Source organism: Rhineura floridana, chromosome 6 (genome assembly GCF_030035675.1).
Source record: "Rhineura floridana isolate rRhiFlo1 chromosome 6, rRhiFlo1.hap2, whole genome shotgun sequence".
NCBI lineage: Eukaryota > Metazoa > Chordata > Lepidosauria > Squamata > Rhineuridae > Rhineura > Rhineura floridana.
In genome coordinates, this window is record NC_084485.1 from 142264627 (window position 1) to 142283594 (window position 18968).

At 38.7% G+C, this 18968-nt stretch overlaps 1 protein-coding gene across 1 annotated transcript in view; it reads right to left on the reverse strand.

The window, feature by feature from the left end:
• Nucleotides 1-1830: 1830 nt before the first annotated feature.
• The window catches only part of CDC73 (cell division cycle 73), a 187486-nt gene continuing 170348 nt past the window's right edge, over nt 1831-18968 (reverse strand). Inside the window, exons 14-17 of the mRNA XM_061633986.1 lie at nt 14296-14457; nt 13121-13221; nt 5070-5211; nt 1831-3681 (exon numbers count right to left, since the gene is read on the reverse strand). Of these exons, the coding sequence (XP_061489970.1) occupies nt 3645-3681; nt 5070-5211; nt 13121-13221; nt 14296-14457 (442 nt within the window). The 3' untranslated portion in view covers nt 1831-3644. The remainder of the gene's footprint in view (nt 3682-5069; nt 5212-13120; nt 13222-14295; nt 14458-18968) is intronic.

The window sequence follows — 18968 nt, forward strand, 5'->3', positions numbered from 1 at the left end:
TGTTTGCAAGCACTACCAAGTGAAGTGATATTTCACTGGGCAGGAGACTGAAAAGCTGTACCAATAAAACTGTTTCACAGCCTCCACAGAGGTGTGTTTTATGCATCAATTGTTTTTGACATTCATTTTCAGTTCAAAGCTGACATAAACCATCTATGTGATGTCAATTGCATCATCCTTGACCTCACACATAACAGACTCCTTCTGGACTCACCACATATGGCTCTATATCCCTAGTAAGAAATAAAAAGGTGTATTGTGCTAAATTAACTTCATCATTTTTGAGATCTCCAATGCTAGTTTCTTGGAACTGTAGCATTTGAACAGACCCAGAAAATTATTTAAAATTCAGTAATCCATATCAAGGCAGGACCTCCCATAGTCCCAAATTTTGAAAAGATTTAGATTCATTATATAAAGAAAGCAAACTTTAACTTCATACAAGATGGTGTGGGCACATGATGCTCTTCTTGACCATTCCACAGGGCAAGTGGAACCTAACAGATGTTCCAGTGCAGCCCTTCCAAATTGTGCCATGGAAGTACCCATGTTGGAAATGTACTATATATACAGGTTTATATATATGGCTTTGCACCTCTGCAGAGAATCCTTTAACATGTTGTAATATCATTATGGTCCTTTACATCCCTGATTTTATATCCCGGAGTTGAAGTCATGCTTCATTTTTTCATTCGAGGAACATGTAAGGAAGCTCAAACTAGCTTTTCTCATTTTAAAGCAGTGTTCTGTAACAATCTGAAAATACTGTTAGGAATAACCAGATCCTATAAACTCTTGTAATATAATGCATCAGAAGCAAGGGGTAAGGACACGATCATGCCTACTCTGTGCTAAACTCCACAAATTTCTTCTGTTATGCTAATAAAACAATGTTTCATAAGTTTTAATTATTTTGCACAACTTATTTGGCATTTTAACCTTTTTGTATGATTTCTTCTGTTGTCCTACTCAAGGGGAGGTGCAAGGAATTATACAAAACTCTACTAGCCCAGTGGAAGCCTCCTTAAGCAACTCCTCTAACTTCAGATATTATCAAGCATTGACCACACACTTTCAATTACATCTTTTAACCTTAAGGGCTAGAAATGTGCCATTTTAAAAAATAAAAGCTGAGACATTCAGAAGGCTGGGGCCTTAACCCATACCAATTCTGTAGCTTTTCTGAACTTTTGCAGAAGTGTGGCACACAGAGTACTGGATAAGGATAAACTATACTCTACCAAAAATATTGCAGGTGAGGTTTAATTAAACCAGATCCAAAAAGTTCTAGTTCAAACTAAGCAGGGATTCAAAAGGTAGGAAGGAGCTGACTCATTAAGCCTGATGCATTCTTACCCAGTGTTCAGCCAGTGTGATTGTTATGTTAAGACAGGAGAGACCCAAGTTCAAATCCCTGCTCAGTCAGGAAGCTCACTGGGTAACCTAGGGCAAGGCTCAACCTAACCTACCACACAGGATTGTTGTGACGATAAAATGGGAGGAGGGAAGCCACATACTCATCATTCATTTTGACCATGTTATTCTCATACTGAACTGCCTTTCCAATGAAGCCCACCCATGCACAAGTAGTTCATGTGCTACAATGCCCATTCTGGATCAGAGCTATAATCTATACAAGTTCACATTTCTGTTCAGAATAATCTGTGTAACAAAAATGTAACAGTGTTGCAATTGCAATTCTACAAAACTATAAAACCTCCGAACTGTATGGTTCTTTTTTCATTAGTAAAAGATACAGTGTGTACACCATCATTTATGAATAAAAACAGCTCTCACTCTTCATAGTGCTAAACAAAAGTGCTAGAAAAGTCAGTGTGAGGAGAGATTTCTGAAATCCCTTTTTATTTTAAAAACACATTCCATTCCTGATTTAGTTCATCTAATTCTATTGTGATATTCTTTCAAAAATGCTACCATTGCGAATTCTTAACATCACTAAAAAGCACTGAAAGGCTGAAAAGTTGATACTTGCTCTACCTAGAACAAAATAGAAGTCACAGTCTCCGTATATTAGAAATAAATATGAAAAGAATTTGGAAAGTCATTTAGATCTCAACTGCATCTTAAGAAGGAGATAATAAGAAAAGACAACATTTCGTTAGGAAACAAGATACAAGGAACCCATCAGAAAATGAAAAAAAAAAAGCAAAACTAAGGAAGAATACATAGAATATTTTACTTCGGTCAAACCTCAGATACTCAGCATAAAAACATGGTTCTGCATTGGAAAAAGAAATAAGTGGTTTCTTCATCTCAAAAAAATTCCTATGAAAGTGAACGTTTAAGGATCATTTTGTATACCCACTGATACACAGCATTCAGTAACTATATTATAAAATACAAACTCACGGAAATACCAGCATTTTCCTGCCTCTTTTATGCTCATTCCTGATCAAGCAAACATTTTCTTTGGTTACTGAAAAGTTTATATCTCATGCGAATGCTGAAAAGCTGGCTTAACCAGTTATAATTGGACCTTCAGTGACTTTGGATTTCATACGGCACCAAGACTGGGTTCCTTTATTACCTTGGCAGGGAGAGATGCCACTTTTTTGCACATACCCAATGTAATGTGAAAAGCCCTGGACCCAATGAAGAGTTCATGCTGCATCTGTTCCCTAAGCCCGTGCTAAACTTAGAAAAATGACTGAACACTGATGTGAGGGTAGGGACTGAAAAATTGTCTCCTCCCATTTTGCTCGCTGACAAGGTAATTTAAGAACAAAGTCTAAGGAAAAATGATCTACACATATTGGGATTGAAAGAATTGATTCTATGATTCTACTCTGCCAACTCAGATTTTAAAAAATCCCAGATGCCCCGAAACTCTTAATATTCTTGCATATGTAGAATTTTATATACACCTCAGTGTGAGGATTACGTACACGCAGTTTTAAATTAAGGAATTTGCATGGAGGATGTTATAATTCAAATGTATTTGTAATTATTCTTTTTACAGTTTTGCTAAATTATCATTATAACAAAAGAAGCAATTTTGGATTTTTTCATCCCTTTTCCAAAGTCTGAAATAATATACAGTACATGTACAGGTTGATATTTGAGTAATCTAAAAGCAGTTTTCACTTTGCTCAGTTCCTAGAGTTCTTTAGACTAGAAGATAATACCAATAAAAACAAAAGGTTTTTCACAAGTGAAACAATAAAGCAAAGAACCAAGAACTATGCTCAGAAGCGAAGTGGTTTAGAACATCTATCTCTATCTCTATATATACATACACACACAAGTTCGTAACCTTTTGTGAAAATCAACCTATATTCTATTGAAGAACAAAGAAGTTATTGTAAAAATGTTGCTAGTTTAACAAAATGGGGAAGAAATCGCTGCTATCAAAATATACATTTGAATTGCAGGCTAAAAGGCTTATGTTATTAAAAAATAGTTTTAAGCAAAATCCCTTGCTTGTAATGATGACTGGTTGTGGGCTTGTCATTGCAACATGATGATTCAACAAGGTCTTATAAAAAAGATTGAACAATGACTCCCTTCTTTGTCTGTACAATGCTCTTGACAACTGTAGGCAAGGAGATCTCTCCACTGTAGACCAGAGCAGTTTTCAAAGTTCTTAATCCAAGGTTGGAAAAAAGAAAATGGCAGTCGAGAATTCAGAATCTCAAGTGAGATTTGTGTTTTACCATGTACCTGCAATGTCAAGAAAAAACATTACTGTAGCTGGTCGTGGTAGATGCATAAATTTGTAAATTCAGACATGTATTCTCTCCTGGACAAAGGAGGCATTAACAACTCAAGATGTAAGAACTTGGCTAAAGAAACTGGTAAATCAAGAATCTGTTCTCCGTATTTGCAACCAGATGCCATCCATTCCAATTGTCCCCTCACCAGTACCTTGCACAGAAGTAGTGTGTCAATTAAACCTTGCCACAACAAAAGAACGTTAACTCGCCAATGAATTTTCCATCAAGAGCTTTTAACTTTCACTATTCTGAATGACAGCCTGAAAATGGAGCTCAAGTTGAACTCAGAAGAGACCAGATTATGCAAATTGAAGTAGTACTGGCAGAGTATTTATTTAAATATATCAGCAGCTCTTCAGCCAAAGCTGTCTTGCAAAATAAAACAAAATCTAATGAACTCCCAACAACATATTTAAGCAGGCAGTTAAAAGTCTAGAATAAAATGAACACAAAACTAAAAAGCCTGTTTTTTAAAAAAGGTTCACCTGTCACTGAAAAGAAAATATATGGCACTAGACAAAATTCTGTGGAAAGGGAGTTCCATAAACGGTGCTATAATGGAAAAGACCCTGTCTTCAATCACCACCTGCCTTACTTTAGATGATAGGGAACACTGAACAGGGCCTCTGAGGATAACCATAATGACAGAGCACATTCATTCAGTAGTCTCTTAAGTAGCCATTTAAGACTGTATAGGTTAAAATGTGCTTAAAAATGGCCTGGTGACCATTGTACCTTTTCCAAGACTGGTGTAATCTACTCCATATGAGCGATCCCAGATAATCACACTGCTCTGTTTTTGTTCTAAATATTACATCCCTAAATATTATTTTGAAAATTAATACACCTTGACACTGATTACCTTTATGCGTGGATTTGACATGGGGGGCAAGAAAAGGAGAAGAGTACACTCTGAGCCAGGTCTTCAAAAATTGCTGAATACAGTGCAAGGAGAGACATTTTGTTTCAGCATGAAGCTGTAGAAGCTGTCTACCCTTACATAGCAAGGCACTTCACTAGTTGCTATCTGTATTCCCTACATGAGCATTAACAGGGTTTTTTGAAGGAGACTCCGGGGGGGGGGAAGGGTACCCAATCAGTATGGGTGCTTCTGTGTAAATAGCTCATGAAGATGTAGTTTGCAACAATGCAACGAACTGGTGAACCAGCCTACATGGTGGAATTTTAAAACTTTTTAAATGATTGAACAATCAGTGTTATTTTGACTGCTAGGTATTTTTTGGATCTTTAAGCTGAATGTTTTTAGGTTCAACGTGACTTTTGACCTTTATGTAAAAATATGACTGCATTTTCTCCCTCCAGATTGATATTTACCTGTCCAATGTTTCCCAGAAACGCAGGAACACTGGTCTATCCAAGTGCCGTTTGTGGTAACTGAGCTCTAACACTGTGACATCCCATTTCTGGACATTTGGATCTAGACGGACTTCATCATACTTAAGATGGAAAGCTTTAACTATGTAAGATGACAAAAAAGAATGGAAGGTGATACAAAATTAAAACTATCCCGCTTAAAATCCTACCTTTGGATGATTACAGTTCAGAAACAGAAATTAAGACAAAGATCAGTTCATACATAATAACTCCTAAGCAGTTGTCTCAAGAGTGTGCAGGGACATCAACGGGCATGCAACCAGGCTTTATTTATGAGAACTGTGGAAACCTCTGTCACCCTCATACCCAAGATGGTGGAGTTCCAGTGGCCAGAGTGGTTTAACAGTCAGACCCTCTTCCCAGAGAATTCTTTTAAGATGCTATCTGCAGTTTTTATAACCACTTGTAATAAAAATTCACTAATAGGCAAAAAACCCTTGTGGATTAAGAATGTACCTATAGCCAACAGATATTTGCATCAAACTTTACAAAGCAGGGAAATTGGGCAGCTCTACTGAATGCACCAGGGGAGCAAGAAACCTGACCTCCTCTCTGAGATATTGGACTGCCCTACACATTTGTCAAAATGCAAACACAATTTGGGTTGTCTTTCACAGTCTAATCCACTTCCTGTGTAGCTTGGAAGAATTTGGTAACATGTGCCTGTGAGCATATGGTGAGTGGTGGCAACACCTGCAATCAGCCCAAATAATAGAAACAAGACATGTGCTGTGCTGATCTTGTTCAGCAGAAAGCCAGGTGTTATGCTCCCCTGGTGCATTCACTATAGCTGCCCAATTTTCCTGCTTTTTAAAGTTTGATAGAAATAACAGTGGGCTATAGGTACTTTCTTAAAACGCAAGGCTGTTTGCCTATTAGCGAAACTGACCACAGGGGATGGGGTGAGGAGGAGGAGGAGGGAGGGTGGGGTGAGGAGGAGGAGGAGGGAGGGCAGGGAGGGGAGCAGGCAGGATTGGGAAGGGGGGGAAAGGGCAGGTTTGATCATTTGCATGTTTACTGAGTTCAGTGGGATTTACTCCCATGCAATCATGCTTAGGATAGGTACAACTGACCAGGGGGAGATGGAGGGAGGACTGTAGTGGGCAGGAGAGGAAGAAGGAAGAGGGGAAAGGAGGAGGAGGAAGGGAGAGGAAAGGGGAAGGAGGGGAGGGCAGGTCTGATCATTTGCACGCTTATTGAGTTAAATGGGATTTACTCCCATGAAATCATGCTTAAGAAGATAAAACTGACCATGGGGGGAGGGGGAGGAGGGGGAAGGAGATTGGAAGTGGATGGGGAGGGGCAGGGGCAGGCAAAGGAAGGTGGAGGAAAGGGGCAAGAGGTAGGGGGAAGGAGGGAGGAGAAGGGAGGGTGATCATTTGCATACTTTTTGAGTTCCGTGGGATTTATTCTTGTGCAATCGTGTATAGGATAGGTGGAACTAACCTGGGTGAGAGGCAGGGAGGGTAGGGGGAGGGGAGGAGATTGGATGTGTGGGCACTGGGCAGAGGGGAACAGTATCATTGCTTTTCAGTGCTTCCCCCACCTTTTATGTAGCCTCCCACCCAAATTTAAACTGAAACTGTCCCTGGCCACATCTACACTGGGCCTTTATTTTACTTTAGATAGTCATGGCTTCTCCCAAAGAATCCTGGGAAGTGTAGTTAGTGAAGGGTGCTGTGAGTTTTTAGGAGAGGCCCTGTTCCCCTCACAGACCTTCACTCAGAGCGGCTGACTGTTAAACCACTCTGGCCACTGGAGCTCTGTCAGCAGAATAGGAGTCTCCTCCCAGCACCCATCACAAACTACACTTCCCAGGATTCTTTGGGGGAAGCCATGACTATCTCAAGTGAAATAAAGGTCTGGCTTGGGTGTGGCCCCCTGATTAGCCAAACCAAGCAGCTGTGAGTCTGGCTTTTAGAACACTGAGTTTTTTCTTACTGAGCATGCCCAATGTTATCACTGAGTTCCATGTAAAATCTTTTAAATCAATTAAAAATCAGCCAGGCATTTTTTAACTTTTAAACTGCAGAAGATGAAGGTCAGAGTATAGGGCAAGGTCAGTAATAGGATTACAGGTACTCTGTGAACATGGCTGATTTTTAATGAATTTCAAAAAATTATGAGAACCCTGTCAGAAAAAAGTCCAAAACGGGTCTGGGTTTTTTCCCTCTCTTTTTACACTTTGAACTCTCAATTCTCTCTGACTGTTTTGTGTATCGCCATGAAAATTTAAAGGGTTGTTAAGCAAGCGTTTCTGAGTTCAGGACTATAAGTTTTGTAAGGCTTTGTTTTGAAATGAGCTTATGGGAAGCATCAGAATGGCATGGGGGTTATTTTGAATTTAACACTGTGGAATGCGAAAAATCCACACTGGGTATAATATACAGCCACTCTTGTGGCTGTATAATTACATAGGAACTGCCAGCTGATTAATTGGAGACCACTTTTTACTGAAAGACAGGTTTTCAGTTGATTAATCTAACCCATCAATAAATTACACATTGCTCAGTAAAGAATACATCCTTCACATTTGTTGCCAGCCAATCACAAATGTTGGGGTAACAGTTATTGGCTTGGGTCCAGACTCTGCTTCTTTCTGCAGAAAAGAGGGGGCACATTTCCTGATTCCCCCTTCTCTCTGAATCCTCTGAAAGTCTGCTCTGGAGGAAGGGGCTTTCTGGAATAGTAAAGGGGGCCGAGTTTCCTTCCCCTTTTTGCCAGGAGAATCCCTCCACTAGATGAAAAGCCTTCTGTGCATAGAAACAGCTCTTCTGTTCATGGAATGTTTAAAGTTGGAGCCACGCCATAATATGAATGTTTCAGAGTGTTCAGGCAGAAGTGTCCCTGCACAAAACCCCCCCAGCCTTGAACAATGCCTATTAGGAATTTACCTTCTATGTGACACTGTTTTATATAGTTCTGTTGTAAGGAAACACTATTTTTACTCAGGGAAAAAAATTAGTTTCATGACTGTTGTGAAGGTCAAACAAGTTATAGAGATAAAAAAACAAACAGCAGTGCTGCACTCAGTGCACTCTTAGACAGACGTATAACAAGGTGAATGGCACAATTATCCTGGATCAGAGGTCGGTGTGGTTATGTTGTGTTCCCAAAGAGGCTATTTCTATTCATCCAGGTGCACTTTTAAAAATGAAAGTGCTGCATTAAAAACATGCACTGTGAAGATCTCAAAGTCTCAAGACACCTTCTCAACTTTAGATATTGCAACATTAATTGAGAGAGCCACATGAATAGCACTTGAATACATTACCTCTGTAACATGGATCCTAACCACATGGAAGAGGCTGTAAAGTGATAACCCCAATACAGGAAATTACCTATGAACTAGCTCTTATGATCACCATGGCAAACCATGGAAACCTTTATCCAATTACTTGTACAGTTTTCACACAGTACAAAAAAAATTAAAATGCAGAGGACTGGCAGCTGGTATAATAAGTTGCCTAAGGGCAGAATTTCTTTCATTCAAAACTTTTTTGGTATCAGAAAAATTCTGTTAAGTATATCAACTTTATGTATCTATAGGACATCTCTAGAATTTATAATAAAAATACTGATCTCATACTACATTACACTAACTTCTCAAAGAAAGTACACGAAGTATATCAAGAATATATGCATTTACAAAGAAATCTATGAATGTCAAACAGATCCTTTGAATTAGAAGCAAAAAGTATTGAGCAAGCATCAATCCACTAAAAGTGACCTTCAAGTTCAATAGACTTGCATTAACATGCAATTGCAAGTAGACCTTTAAAATGGCATTCAGATAAAATATTCATGTTGGTTAAAATGCCAAAATTCAGAACTTTCCATTGAAATGTGTACTTCCTTACAGACATCTCTGAAATGAAGGGATAAAAGAAATTATTCTCTAGAGAAGCAACTGGTATACGGCCAAAAATAAACAAATTATTTCACAAGAGGTCAAGAACTGTAGATTGGAAAATGCAGGATAAAAAGAGAACCATTTTAAGCTTTGTTCAAGTGACACTTTATAGGATATCAGCAGGCATAAAGTGATATTGTCAGATACGGAGAGATAGTCTGATGTGTTCTAGATGGACTCTAATCCAGGATTTGCATAATACATTTAGACTTTTTCTCGGATTTTACTGCAATCGGCTTTCAATGTATTTATTTATCTGAAATTTCACTCTGCAGCTTTAAATCTGTTAATCTTCCTTGTGGAAGAAAGCCAGTTTCCTTGCGAAAGAACCTTTTAGATTCTGTGCATGGTTTGAGAGTCAGGAGCCATAAGCTTTCTTCAGCATCTAACATAAGGATCTGTTAAGGGACAGAACCTGTATCATCCTCCTTCAACCCCTGCTTTCACATATGTTTCCTCTGAAATTTTACTTGATCTATAACAAACAGTGGAAGAAAACCAAGTAGCGTACATACAAGAATACAGATGGTTTCTCCACATCTGTTTTACATTTTGACTATATGTTTTTATTTTCCTACTATGTTAAGCTCCCTTCTTTGAAGTCACTATTATACCGATTGGATCAAGTTCTATGGGGTCAAGGTTTAAACTTGTTTCTTCCTAATTTAAAAACGGCTCATTCTACAATCCTGAACACACCACAAAATCATTTCATTCCCAATTAGCAACTGTCAGAATTTTAAGCCCAGTTCACATTTAATATTGAACAAGAGAGTTTAGGAAACTCATATGACTTCACCTGTACCTCACTAGTTGCACACCAGTTCTCTCTCACACTATCCCATTTTAGCATCACACATGATGATTAACTTGGGTTCAAGGAATATACCAGATTTTAACCCAGGTTGGTGACAGTGAAATGGAATGCTGAAGCTTTTCTCAAAAAAGTTGTAGTTACTTTGTTTTTACACAAAGAAATTTCTTTAGATTTACAAACATCCCCTGATGAAAGCCCTGGTTGGGCTGAAACGCGTTGGGCAAGTTCCAATACAGATTTATACAATAAAAACCATTCTGAAAACGATTTTTCATCTCCCTGATCTTGTGTGGCATTTTGGGGGTTCCCCCCCTTTTTTTGCGAGCTTTTGAATGCGCGTCACTTTGTTTTGTCTTTTACTCATTAAGTGTGAATACAAAAGCGTGCTGGTACCTCATAGTAAAAGGTACTTGTCTTGCTACCACAGCTAACCTATGGTTTGGCTTACTGCTACATCCAAACCTGGGCTTGTGGTTAATCTTCATGGTAAGCCAAGCACAAACCTTGGCTACAGCACATGTTTTGTCTGGAGAGAGATTAACCACCTGCCTGAGTTCAGAAATAACACAAAACCAAACTATGACTTAGCTTTGGCTTAGTGCAACAACAGGGCACCTGGGGAAGGAGTGAAGGAGCCACAATTTTTACTTTGAGTAACAGCATGCTGGCATGTTCATGCTTTACCACGGTTTGGCTTAGCATTATGTGCAAACCACGCTAGTTTGTCCTAAGTGAACCTCAAGGGACTAGTCAATGGCTAAAATGCCATTTTTCTGAAGCAGCTGACTTTGAGGGTTGGATGTACAGAACAAATAATAAATCCCAATTTTACCTGGTTACAGCAATTTTGATTTGCCTAATAACTTGAATTGAGCGGCAATTTTGAATGCCCGGAACACAGTAAAAGGTCTGCTGCAATACTTTTTTTTTAAAGGGGGCAGTATGTGCCAGCTGCTATTCAGGTCTTTAAAGGTAAAGTCATTCCCCAGCTCTTATATGGAGCACCGATTTGGATACACTCATTTAATCCCGCAATGGAAACAGCCCTCTCCCTTTTTTTAAGGCGAGTGTTGGGTGGACCTAGATGTGTTCCCTTGGCATGGCAGCCCTTAGATTAGAATGTGGTTTTACTTCCTTAGAGTGCCAGGCATGGTTGATGGCTTTTAATTATTGGACCAAATTAGCGTCTAACCCTCTCCCTGGATATCAATCAGCCCTTTGGAACGATGTATATATATCTAATTTGAATAAAAAATATATTGCAAAACTCCCACGGTTAGGTCTCTCGGGAGAATATCTATCATCTCAACCTTTTAACACGGCTAAATTTTTGATTCGGACTCGGCTTAAAGACATAGACCTGCAATCTACTATAGCCATGGCTTCTAAAACATGTTCTCCTATTTTTTTGAAATTAAAAGCGGATTTCGGTAATTCTGCCCCCTATTTGGATTTCCTTACAGTCCCTAAGTTAAGGCTGGCCTTTACCAAGGCTAGGTTCAATTCTTTACACTCAGCATTGTTGGAAGGAAGGTTTGTGGGCCATCCTTATAAGCAACACCTTTGTCCATGCGGAGTGGGTTCTATTGAAACTCTTCAACACATGCTCCTAAACTGTACCCTATACTCCCAGATACGTAACAAATTTTTATTCCCCTTACTTGCAAGACAGGTATACAACTCTCCTGATACCATAATATCTTATCTTCTATCTGGCGTAGATAGAGGGATCTCTCACCGAGTAGCAAAGTTTATCTACGCAATTCAACAAACACGATTATCCCTGTTTTCCGGATAAGAAAGGTCCCGAAATTTTAGATTTGGTACTAGTGTACTTTGGATTCAATTTTATTTTAATTTGAATTTTAGTTTATCCTTATTTTACTTCTATATGCTGTATAATTTGTACACTATATGGGTCTTTGACCGTAATAAACTTTGTGTGTGACAGGTCAAACTTGAATGTGTTGATGGAAGATGGCAGTTTTGCAGAACTGGATTGTTGCACTGTTTTTAAAAGATGCAAGCATGATGGCTAAGGGCCATAGTGCCATCCAAGACAACTGACTGGGAACTGTGCAATGCAAAGAAGCTCATTTACAAGCGATTCATGAAATATGTGTCTCACAAGTAGATGACAGAGGCTTTGGCAGTTACAGTCGGTGTTACAGTTGCAAGCATTTCTCTCCAATGACAACTACTCCTCCCACACACTTTAACATCGATGAAAATGGAGCCTTGGGTAATCATTTTTCAGTTGTCTATGCGCACACGGTTACAGAAGAAATCCACACAATTCTTCAGATTAAGTGCGTTCCCCTCTCCCCCCCACAAGAAAAAAAAAGTTGAAAGAAAGTGTCCTGAGGGAGAAGCAATTGTTTTGGACACAGTTACAGATGGGAAAGGAGCCTAGAGGTTTTCCAGTTGCACACAGAGCATGGGAGCAAGGTTCTGGAGGGGTCTGTAGAAGTGGAGCCACGCCTGCTAACATGACAATGAAATGCCACTCCTATAATACTACAAGTATGTCCAAGCAAAACAATACGAGAAGGCTGCACCCCAAGGTGATTCTAATCAATACGTGAAATTCAACCCCCATCCCACCCCCTGACTTTAGACCCCATTATCCCTTTAGGCTTGCAAAATCAGAATGCCAGAGTGACATGAGAAGCAACAATTGGGAGAATTCCCTTGTCAGGATCAAAGCTTCAGACCTGCTATAACTTCATTTAGCTACTGTCTCCTAAACAGCCTCCCTTTCCCTCTTGTCCAAAGCATACAGCCTCTTCTGACTTTAAGAGCTATGAATTATGTTTAAAAGTTCTGTTCCTGATGAGCCAATCTTTGCTAACAATCTGGGTATAAATATAAAAATGGATAAAGCCTCTTCTTGCCTCAGTCCCTCATCTTCTCAGTGCTTTTCCTAAAGCTCTTCCTTAGGTTTACTCTCTCTGACTACTGCCTATATCCTTTTATTCCTCTGTTTCTGGAGTCCCTGTCCTTTAGTTTCCCTACATCCTGGTCCTCTTCCCAGTTCTTAGCTTGTGTGACCTTGTGTGGATCCCAACAAAACTGGCAATTCATTATTCCCTCACAGAAGCTTGACTGCAAACTAATTCCTTGAGCAACGGAATGTTCCATGCCACCACGTCAACTTTGCCAATCAGAGTCAGAGGACTCACCAACACAAAATAATGCAATGTCAATTATTCATAATGAAAAGCATGGTGGAGAATTATGTAGCTCAAAGTAAAAGCTCACTTTTTGCAAATATATCAACAGGGGATCCATCAGGTAATAACCATGGCCAACATTTGAACTGCCAAGCAGGTCCCTGTACAAATACAGCCACAACACGGTCCCTATAAAAAAAAAAAAAAAAGATGAAGAGAAAAACAATGAACTTCAGAAAGTTTATCCTAAAAACATACTTTAGCTCCTGCAGTATTCCAAACATTAAGAATTTGTTCATAATTTGTTTTCTCCACTGCATATTGCTTTCTAACAGTTCTCTGCTTGAAGATATCCATGTGCATCCTAGCCTTGCGTTCAGAAAGTGGGTCCGTGCTTGGAAATCTTCAACAACAGAACTAACCAAGAACATGGACTGTACCTCTAATCTCAATCTATGCTGAACCATTCATAAGACCAGTGATTCACTTTGACAGTCCATCATGAACTACGTGAAAAATTGAATTTTGGAGTAAGGAAAAAACTGTCATGGAAACCTATCTTTTGTATTTTCCCATGAGAATTGCCAAATTTAGTTTGTAGTTTTGTGAAAAGAAACCTTTCTGCCAATGCATGTTTTGTAACATAGAAAACCAAAGTCTGGCCATTGTAGTTTCTGTAGACCCAGAGAACAATGGAGTATTGCAGATTAAATTAAAGGATCTTTAACTTAGCGCTCCCTTCAGGAGTATCCTAAAGTAAATAAGTCCTCTTAAATAATGTTACATTGTTAAAGCCCATTTGACGCAAGCACATTAATAAAGTTAATAAAATATGCAGTGAAAAGGTATAATGCCAGTGATGACAGTAAGGGGACAGTACTTTTGAAAATTAGGTCAAATTTCACTTGTGCTTCAATTAGTCATAAGATATTATTGTAACAAGTTTCAGAAAGATTTCTGAATATATTTTAAGCAGCGATGCACATTTCACATTGTCGTTGAGAATGGGAAACAGCAAAATACGCCTGGAGCCTACGGTTCTTTCTTTTAGGCGCCAGGTTAAGACCTGGCTATACTCCCAGGCATTTTAATGTTTAATGCTTTATGTTTAATGTTTTTAGTTTAATGTGTTCCTTTGTTACTGATTTTATTCTATATTGTATTTTAATCTCGTTTTGTACACCGCCCAGAGAGCTATTAGCTATGGGCGGTCTAGAAATGAAAATAAATAAATAAACAGCAACAAAACACCTTAACCCTTACCAATCTTGAGGCATAAGTTTTAGAGGCTGATCAACTACACGATATGGTACTGTAACACTGACTGTAGTTCCGCCAGGCTGCATCTGATCTTTCCTTCTCTGTATTAAAGTTTCATTTTCTCGCTGACAGCCTTGCTTTTTCTTTTCATCAGATGGCACAAACCTTAAATATAAACACAGCAAAACAGTAAATAAACTGGTACTAATTTATTTTGTACAGTCAACGTGAAAACAGGCATTATGTAGTCAACAGATTAATCAGAAACTAGATAGAATCAGAGAGAAGCACTGAACAATAAACCTTAACACTGCCTCTAAATTGATCAAACGGTTTCAGAAAATCTCTAGACTACTCCAAAAAGAGAGAATGTATCCTATTTAAATGTATATTTACACTACAAAAGGTGTTGCCAGAAATTAATTCCAGATGGATAGGTGTGTTAGTCCACTTCAGCAGAAGTAACAAATAGTTCTATGGCACCTTACATATTAACAAATTTATTGTGGCATAAGCTTTTGTGAACCAGATCTCACTCTGTCAGAAACAAGTGGGCTGTGGCCCACAAAAAAAAACATGCCACAATAAATTTGTTGGGTTGAAAGGTTTCACAGGATTCAGTTTTTATTACAGATTGACAGTCTTGCAAAACACTGCATGCCTAAGAGCCTAATCCTACAACTCAGTTTGGCAGGATGAGATGTATTAACTGCTGGATGCCTCCCAAAAGAGAAGAAATCAGACCCTGTTAATTGACATGCATCAGTTAATTTAGATATATTCAAATTCATTATCATCCATACCTGGCGAAGTAGCAACAATAGACCATGCAGTATCTGTCTCCCTACTATTTGGAAATTTCATGGCATGTGAAATATGTTTAATTTGAAATTCAGACTCAAAAACACAGATTACAGTCGCTTATAGAGACAAGAAAGATAAAAGCCCAGAGTAAACCCAGAGTAAGAAGTAATCTGGATTAAAGAAATCCAGAGAGTAAGGTTTTATTGACTAAGAGGTAGTTCTGTGACAGCAAGTCCTTAGAATCATAAGTATACTGCAACAGAAACGGTTAGACATGCTGCTGCGGTTAGACATGCCATTGTCAAACCCCAATACATACATTTTAAGTTCTAACAATGTAAACAACAGAATACAAACACCATATTTAAACAATGCATTTATTGGATTTCCTTGCTTTCAGAAGTAGCAAATAGTTTCTTCTTGGGAATGGTCAATAGCAGAATTACTGGCCAATGACTTCCTTTCTGAGCTACTGATCAAGACAATCTCCCTTCCCTTCTAAATTAAACACATAAAGTACACTGCACTGTCAACATTGATCTCCTTTGTATTATGAAAATAATAAAATCAGTTCACTGAAGGTTAACATCTATGATGTCATACACTTGGCTGTTTGATGAGACACTTGGACAAACATGATGAAATAAGGAAATTATGATTTCCAGATTTGCCATACTAGTACGTTTTCAATATGAAGGAAACAAAATGAGACAACTTACATCTAGTGGGTCAAGGAAATAAATTAATAAATGACAACTGCTTATTAAAATGACAGTTGTGCCTATTATTTCTTATAAACTCATTTAGCTAAGCATTCTTTCCAAACCCCAATCAAATGAGTTTTGTCTGCCTACAAATCCTAGTACTCTTATTATCATTGGAATTACATTTCTAGGAGAGGATATAATGAAATGCAAATAAAACTAGGGTTCTGAAAAATAGTAAAAAAAGTGCCAAAACACAATTTTAACATGCTTTGTTTATAAGCAGGAAATATGGTATCAAAATATTAGCTGGCCTGTGTCCCTCATACTGTGGAGGATTTTTTTTTTGTAATGAGTATCTCCTTCAAGACATTTAGCAGCATTTTCTTGGAAATGCATTTTTAAAACTTCCATATTTGTTTTCAGTTCAACAGTGCCTTGGTGCTACTTCATGCAATACAGTAAATGAATAAAGTATGCAATTTTCCTCAGATGGACAATATGCCACTAGGGGAATGCAGCCAATCACAAGTTCTGAAAATTCCATAATGATGTAAAGGAGAAATGCTCCAGAAATTCCGAACCAAGAAACTGCCCTTTATTTTTTTTTTCTGTCTTGGGATTAAAAAGAAAGAAAAAGAAGTCACAAACCATCAGCAGACTGTCCTTCTGTACTGTTAAGTTTTGAATATTCAAAATCATATTGATTATGGCAAATAAATCAGTAAGCTATATAGTTCAGAAATAACCTAGTAAGAATTAAAGATTCAGAACAACATTTGTTGATTAATTCTGCTATCAGATAAGCATCTATTCTTAAAACAGTGACTTGGTTTGCCTGATGCAGTAAGCCGAACTATGGCTTACTGGAACTGCACAAATATGTGGACTCCTGGAGAGGAGCTCACAACCACTTTGCTTATCCCCAGCCTTTTTGATTCCATGCCATGCTGAGTTAAGCCATGTTCTGCCTCAGTGTGTCGCTAGTACCTAGCCTCTTGGTTAAGCTCTCTCCTCACTAACCACATGCTGTAGCCAAGGTTCGTTCTTGGCTACACCTCATGGTTAATGATAAGAGAACCTAACCATGAGCCTTGATTGGATGACACGCTAAGCCAGAACATGAGTAAAAAAGACCAGGGAGAAACACAGTGGCTGCAAGCAACATTCTAGGAGCACAAATGTTTGTGCAATCCAAATAAGTCACAGTTCGGCTTACTTTGTCATGTGACCAGACCAATAGCATTTTTTTTAGTAACAGCTGTAAACCAGTCAGGACTCCTCCTTAATTAAGGTCTTCACAGCTTTTTATTTTCTAAAGGTAAAAGGTAAAGGTGTCCCCGCCCTTATAGTGCGAGTCGTTTCTGACTCTTAAGGTGACATCTTGCGACGTTTACTAGGCAGACCGTATATATGGGGTGGGATTGCCAGTTCCTTCCCCGGCCTTTCTTTACCCCCCAGCATATGCCAGGTACTCATTTTACTGGCCACGTATGGATGGAAGGCTGAGTGGACCTCGACCCCTTTTACCGGAGATTCGACTTCTTCCATTGGAATCGAACTTGGCCGTGAGCAGAGCTTCGGCTGCATTACCACCGCTTACCACTCTGCGCCACGGAGGGAATCTGCGTCCTTGGGAATCTGTGCTCCGCTCCCCCCCACAGCATGCATCTTTCCTACGGTAGGGTAATCTGAAACCAGGCAATTCCTAGAAGTTATTTTCTGCAAATGCTATTACACAACAAATGTTGGGTGGATGTTAAAGAATCCCCTCCCCAGACGGCAAATGCAAAATGTGAAAACTTGGCAAAGTGGCGCGGGCATGCCTCCTGCTGTACAGCTGCTGATGTCCAGACACTCATTAAGAATTCACTATACAGTTAACTTTACAGTGTAATGGTATTTATGTCTATTTTCAAAGTAAGCCTCTTTGTGTTTAATGGAGCTTACTCCCAGGAAAGTGGGTACAGGATGGCAGCCTATGCTTTAGTTTAGGACAGGCATTGGGGAAAACACGGCTCTTGTGTCTTTGACTGCTCTATCTCCAAAATCAGAACCAGCAGGAGATAGCTGACTTTCTACGGCAAAGATGAGGTGGGGGGGGTACAGAAAACCAATGACTGTGTTGTCTCTAGTTGTGTGTTATGCCATGCCTCCCATAGCACACACTTTATGTTATAACACATCCTCATGGCAACCATTTTCTGATGGATGCCCTTAGCACTGTCAAATGTGAAATGTGCCCCTTGGTCCAAAAAGGTTGGCTACCCCTGTTTTAAGCAATATCGTAATAAAAACCACGTACTATAAGAATTGTTCTGCTAGTTGTTCCACAGATGCTCTTACCAAAAAAACCAAAGCATGGTATATTGTCGATCTGATTTCTGAGAGTATGACAGACACCTTGGATCATGGCTCTTATTCTGTCATTGTCTCTTACAGAGATAAAAGCCACTCTGACACATACAAAAGCTTCTTATAGCGGGGGGGGGGGAGTTGAGAGCAAGTATAAATAAAAATAGAGAACAGGAAATGCTGTTGGATCCACAATATAATTTAAATGGAAGGTGAGATTTCTCTGATTCTGGGTAGTAAAGTATTCAGACAAGAGAATGAAAATTAGATTACCAGTCATGACACCATAACATACTGATTTGCTAAACTATAAAGAACTGCTCCTCAAGGTCACAAATCTTTAGTGGCAAACACTGGATTCATGGGATGATAAAGGAATAGGACTAATAGAAGTAGAGAATCAGTTGGAGCCTCCTGAGGCCCATAAGAGAGGTACAGAAAGAAGGACAGAACTTCAAATACAAATCCTGCAAACGTTAATTTGCTCACTTTCCAGATGTCAAGTCTAGGAGAAATATTTTTCTTACTCCAATAGCACACACTTCATTAATAATTTTATTAATCTAATATTTAAAACTAAAATGTCTCCGCTAAAGTATACATATAATGAAGAAGAAAACACTGCAAGCATGAATCAAATTAAAATCCATACAAAATTGTAAGCAGAGACTATACATACAAGGTTCATCCACTGTATTTATTTGTGAATCTATATATCAATCAATCTATAATACAACATAAGGCATGCCTCAAAAGCAAAATATAATTTATGACATTTCTGCTTTTAAGAGAACTTTATGTGACCGAAATGTA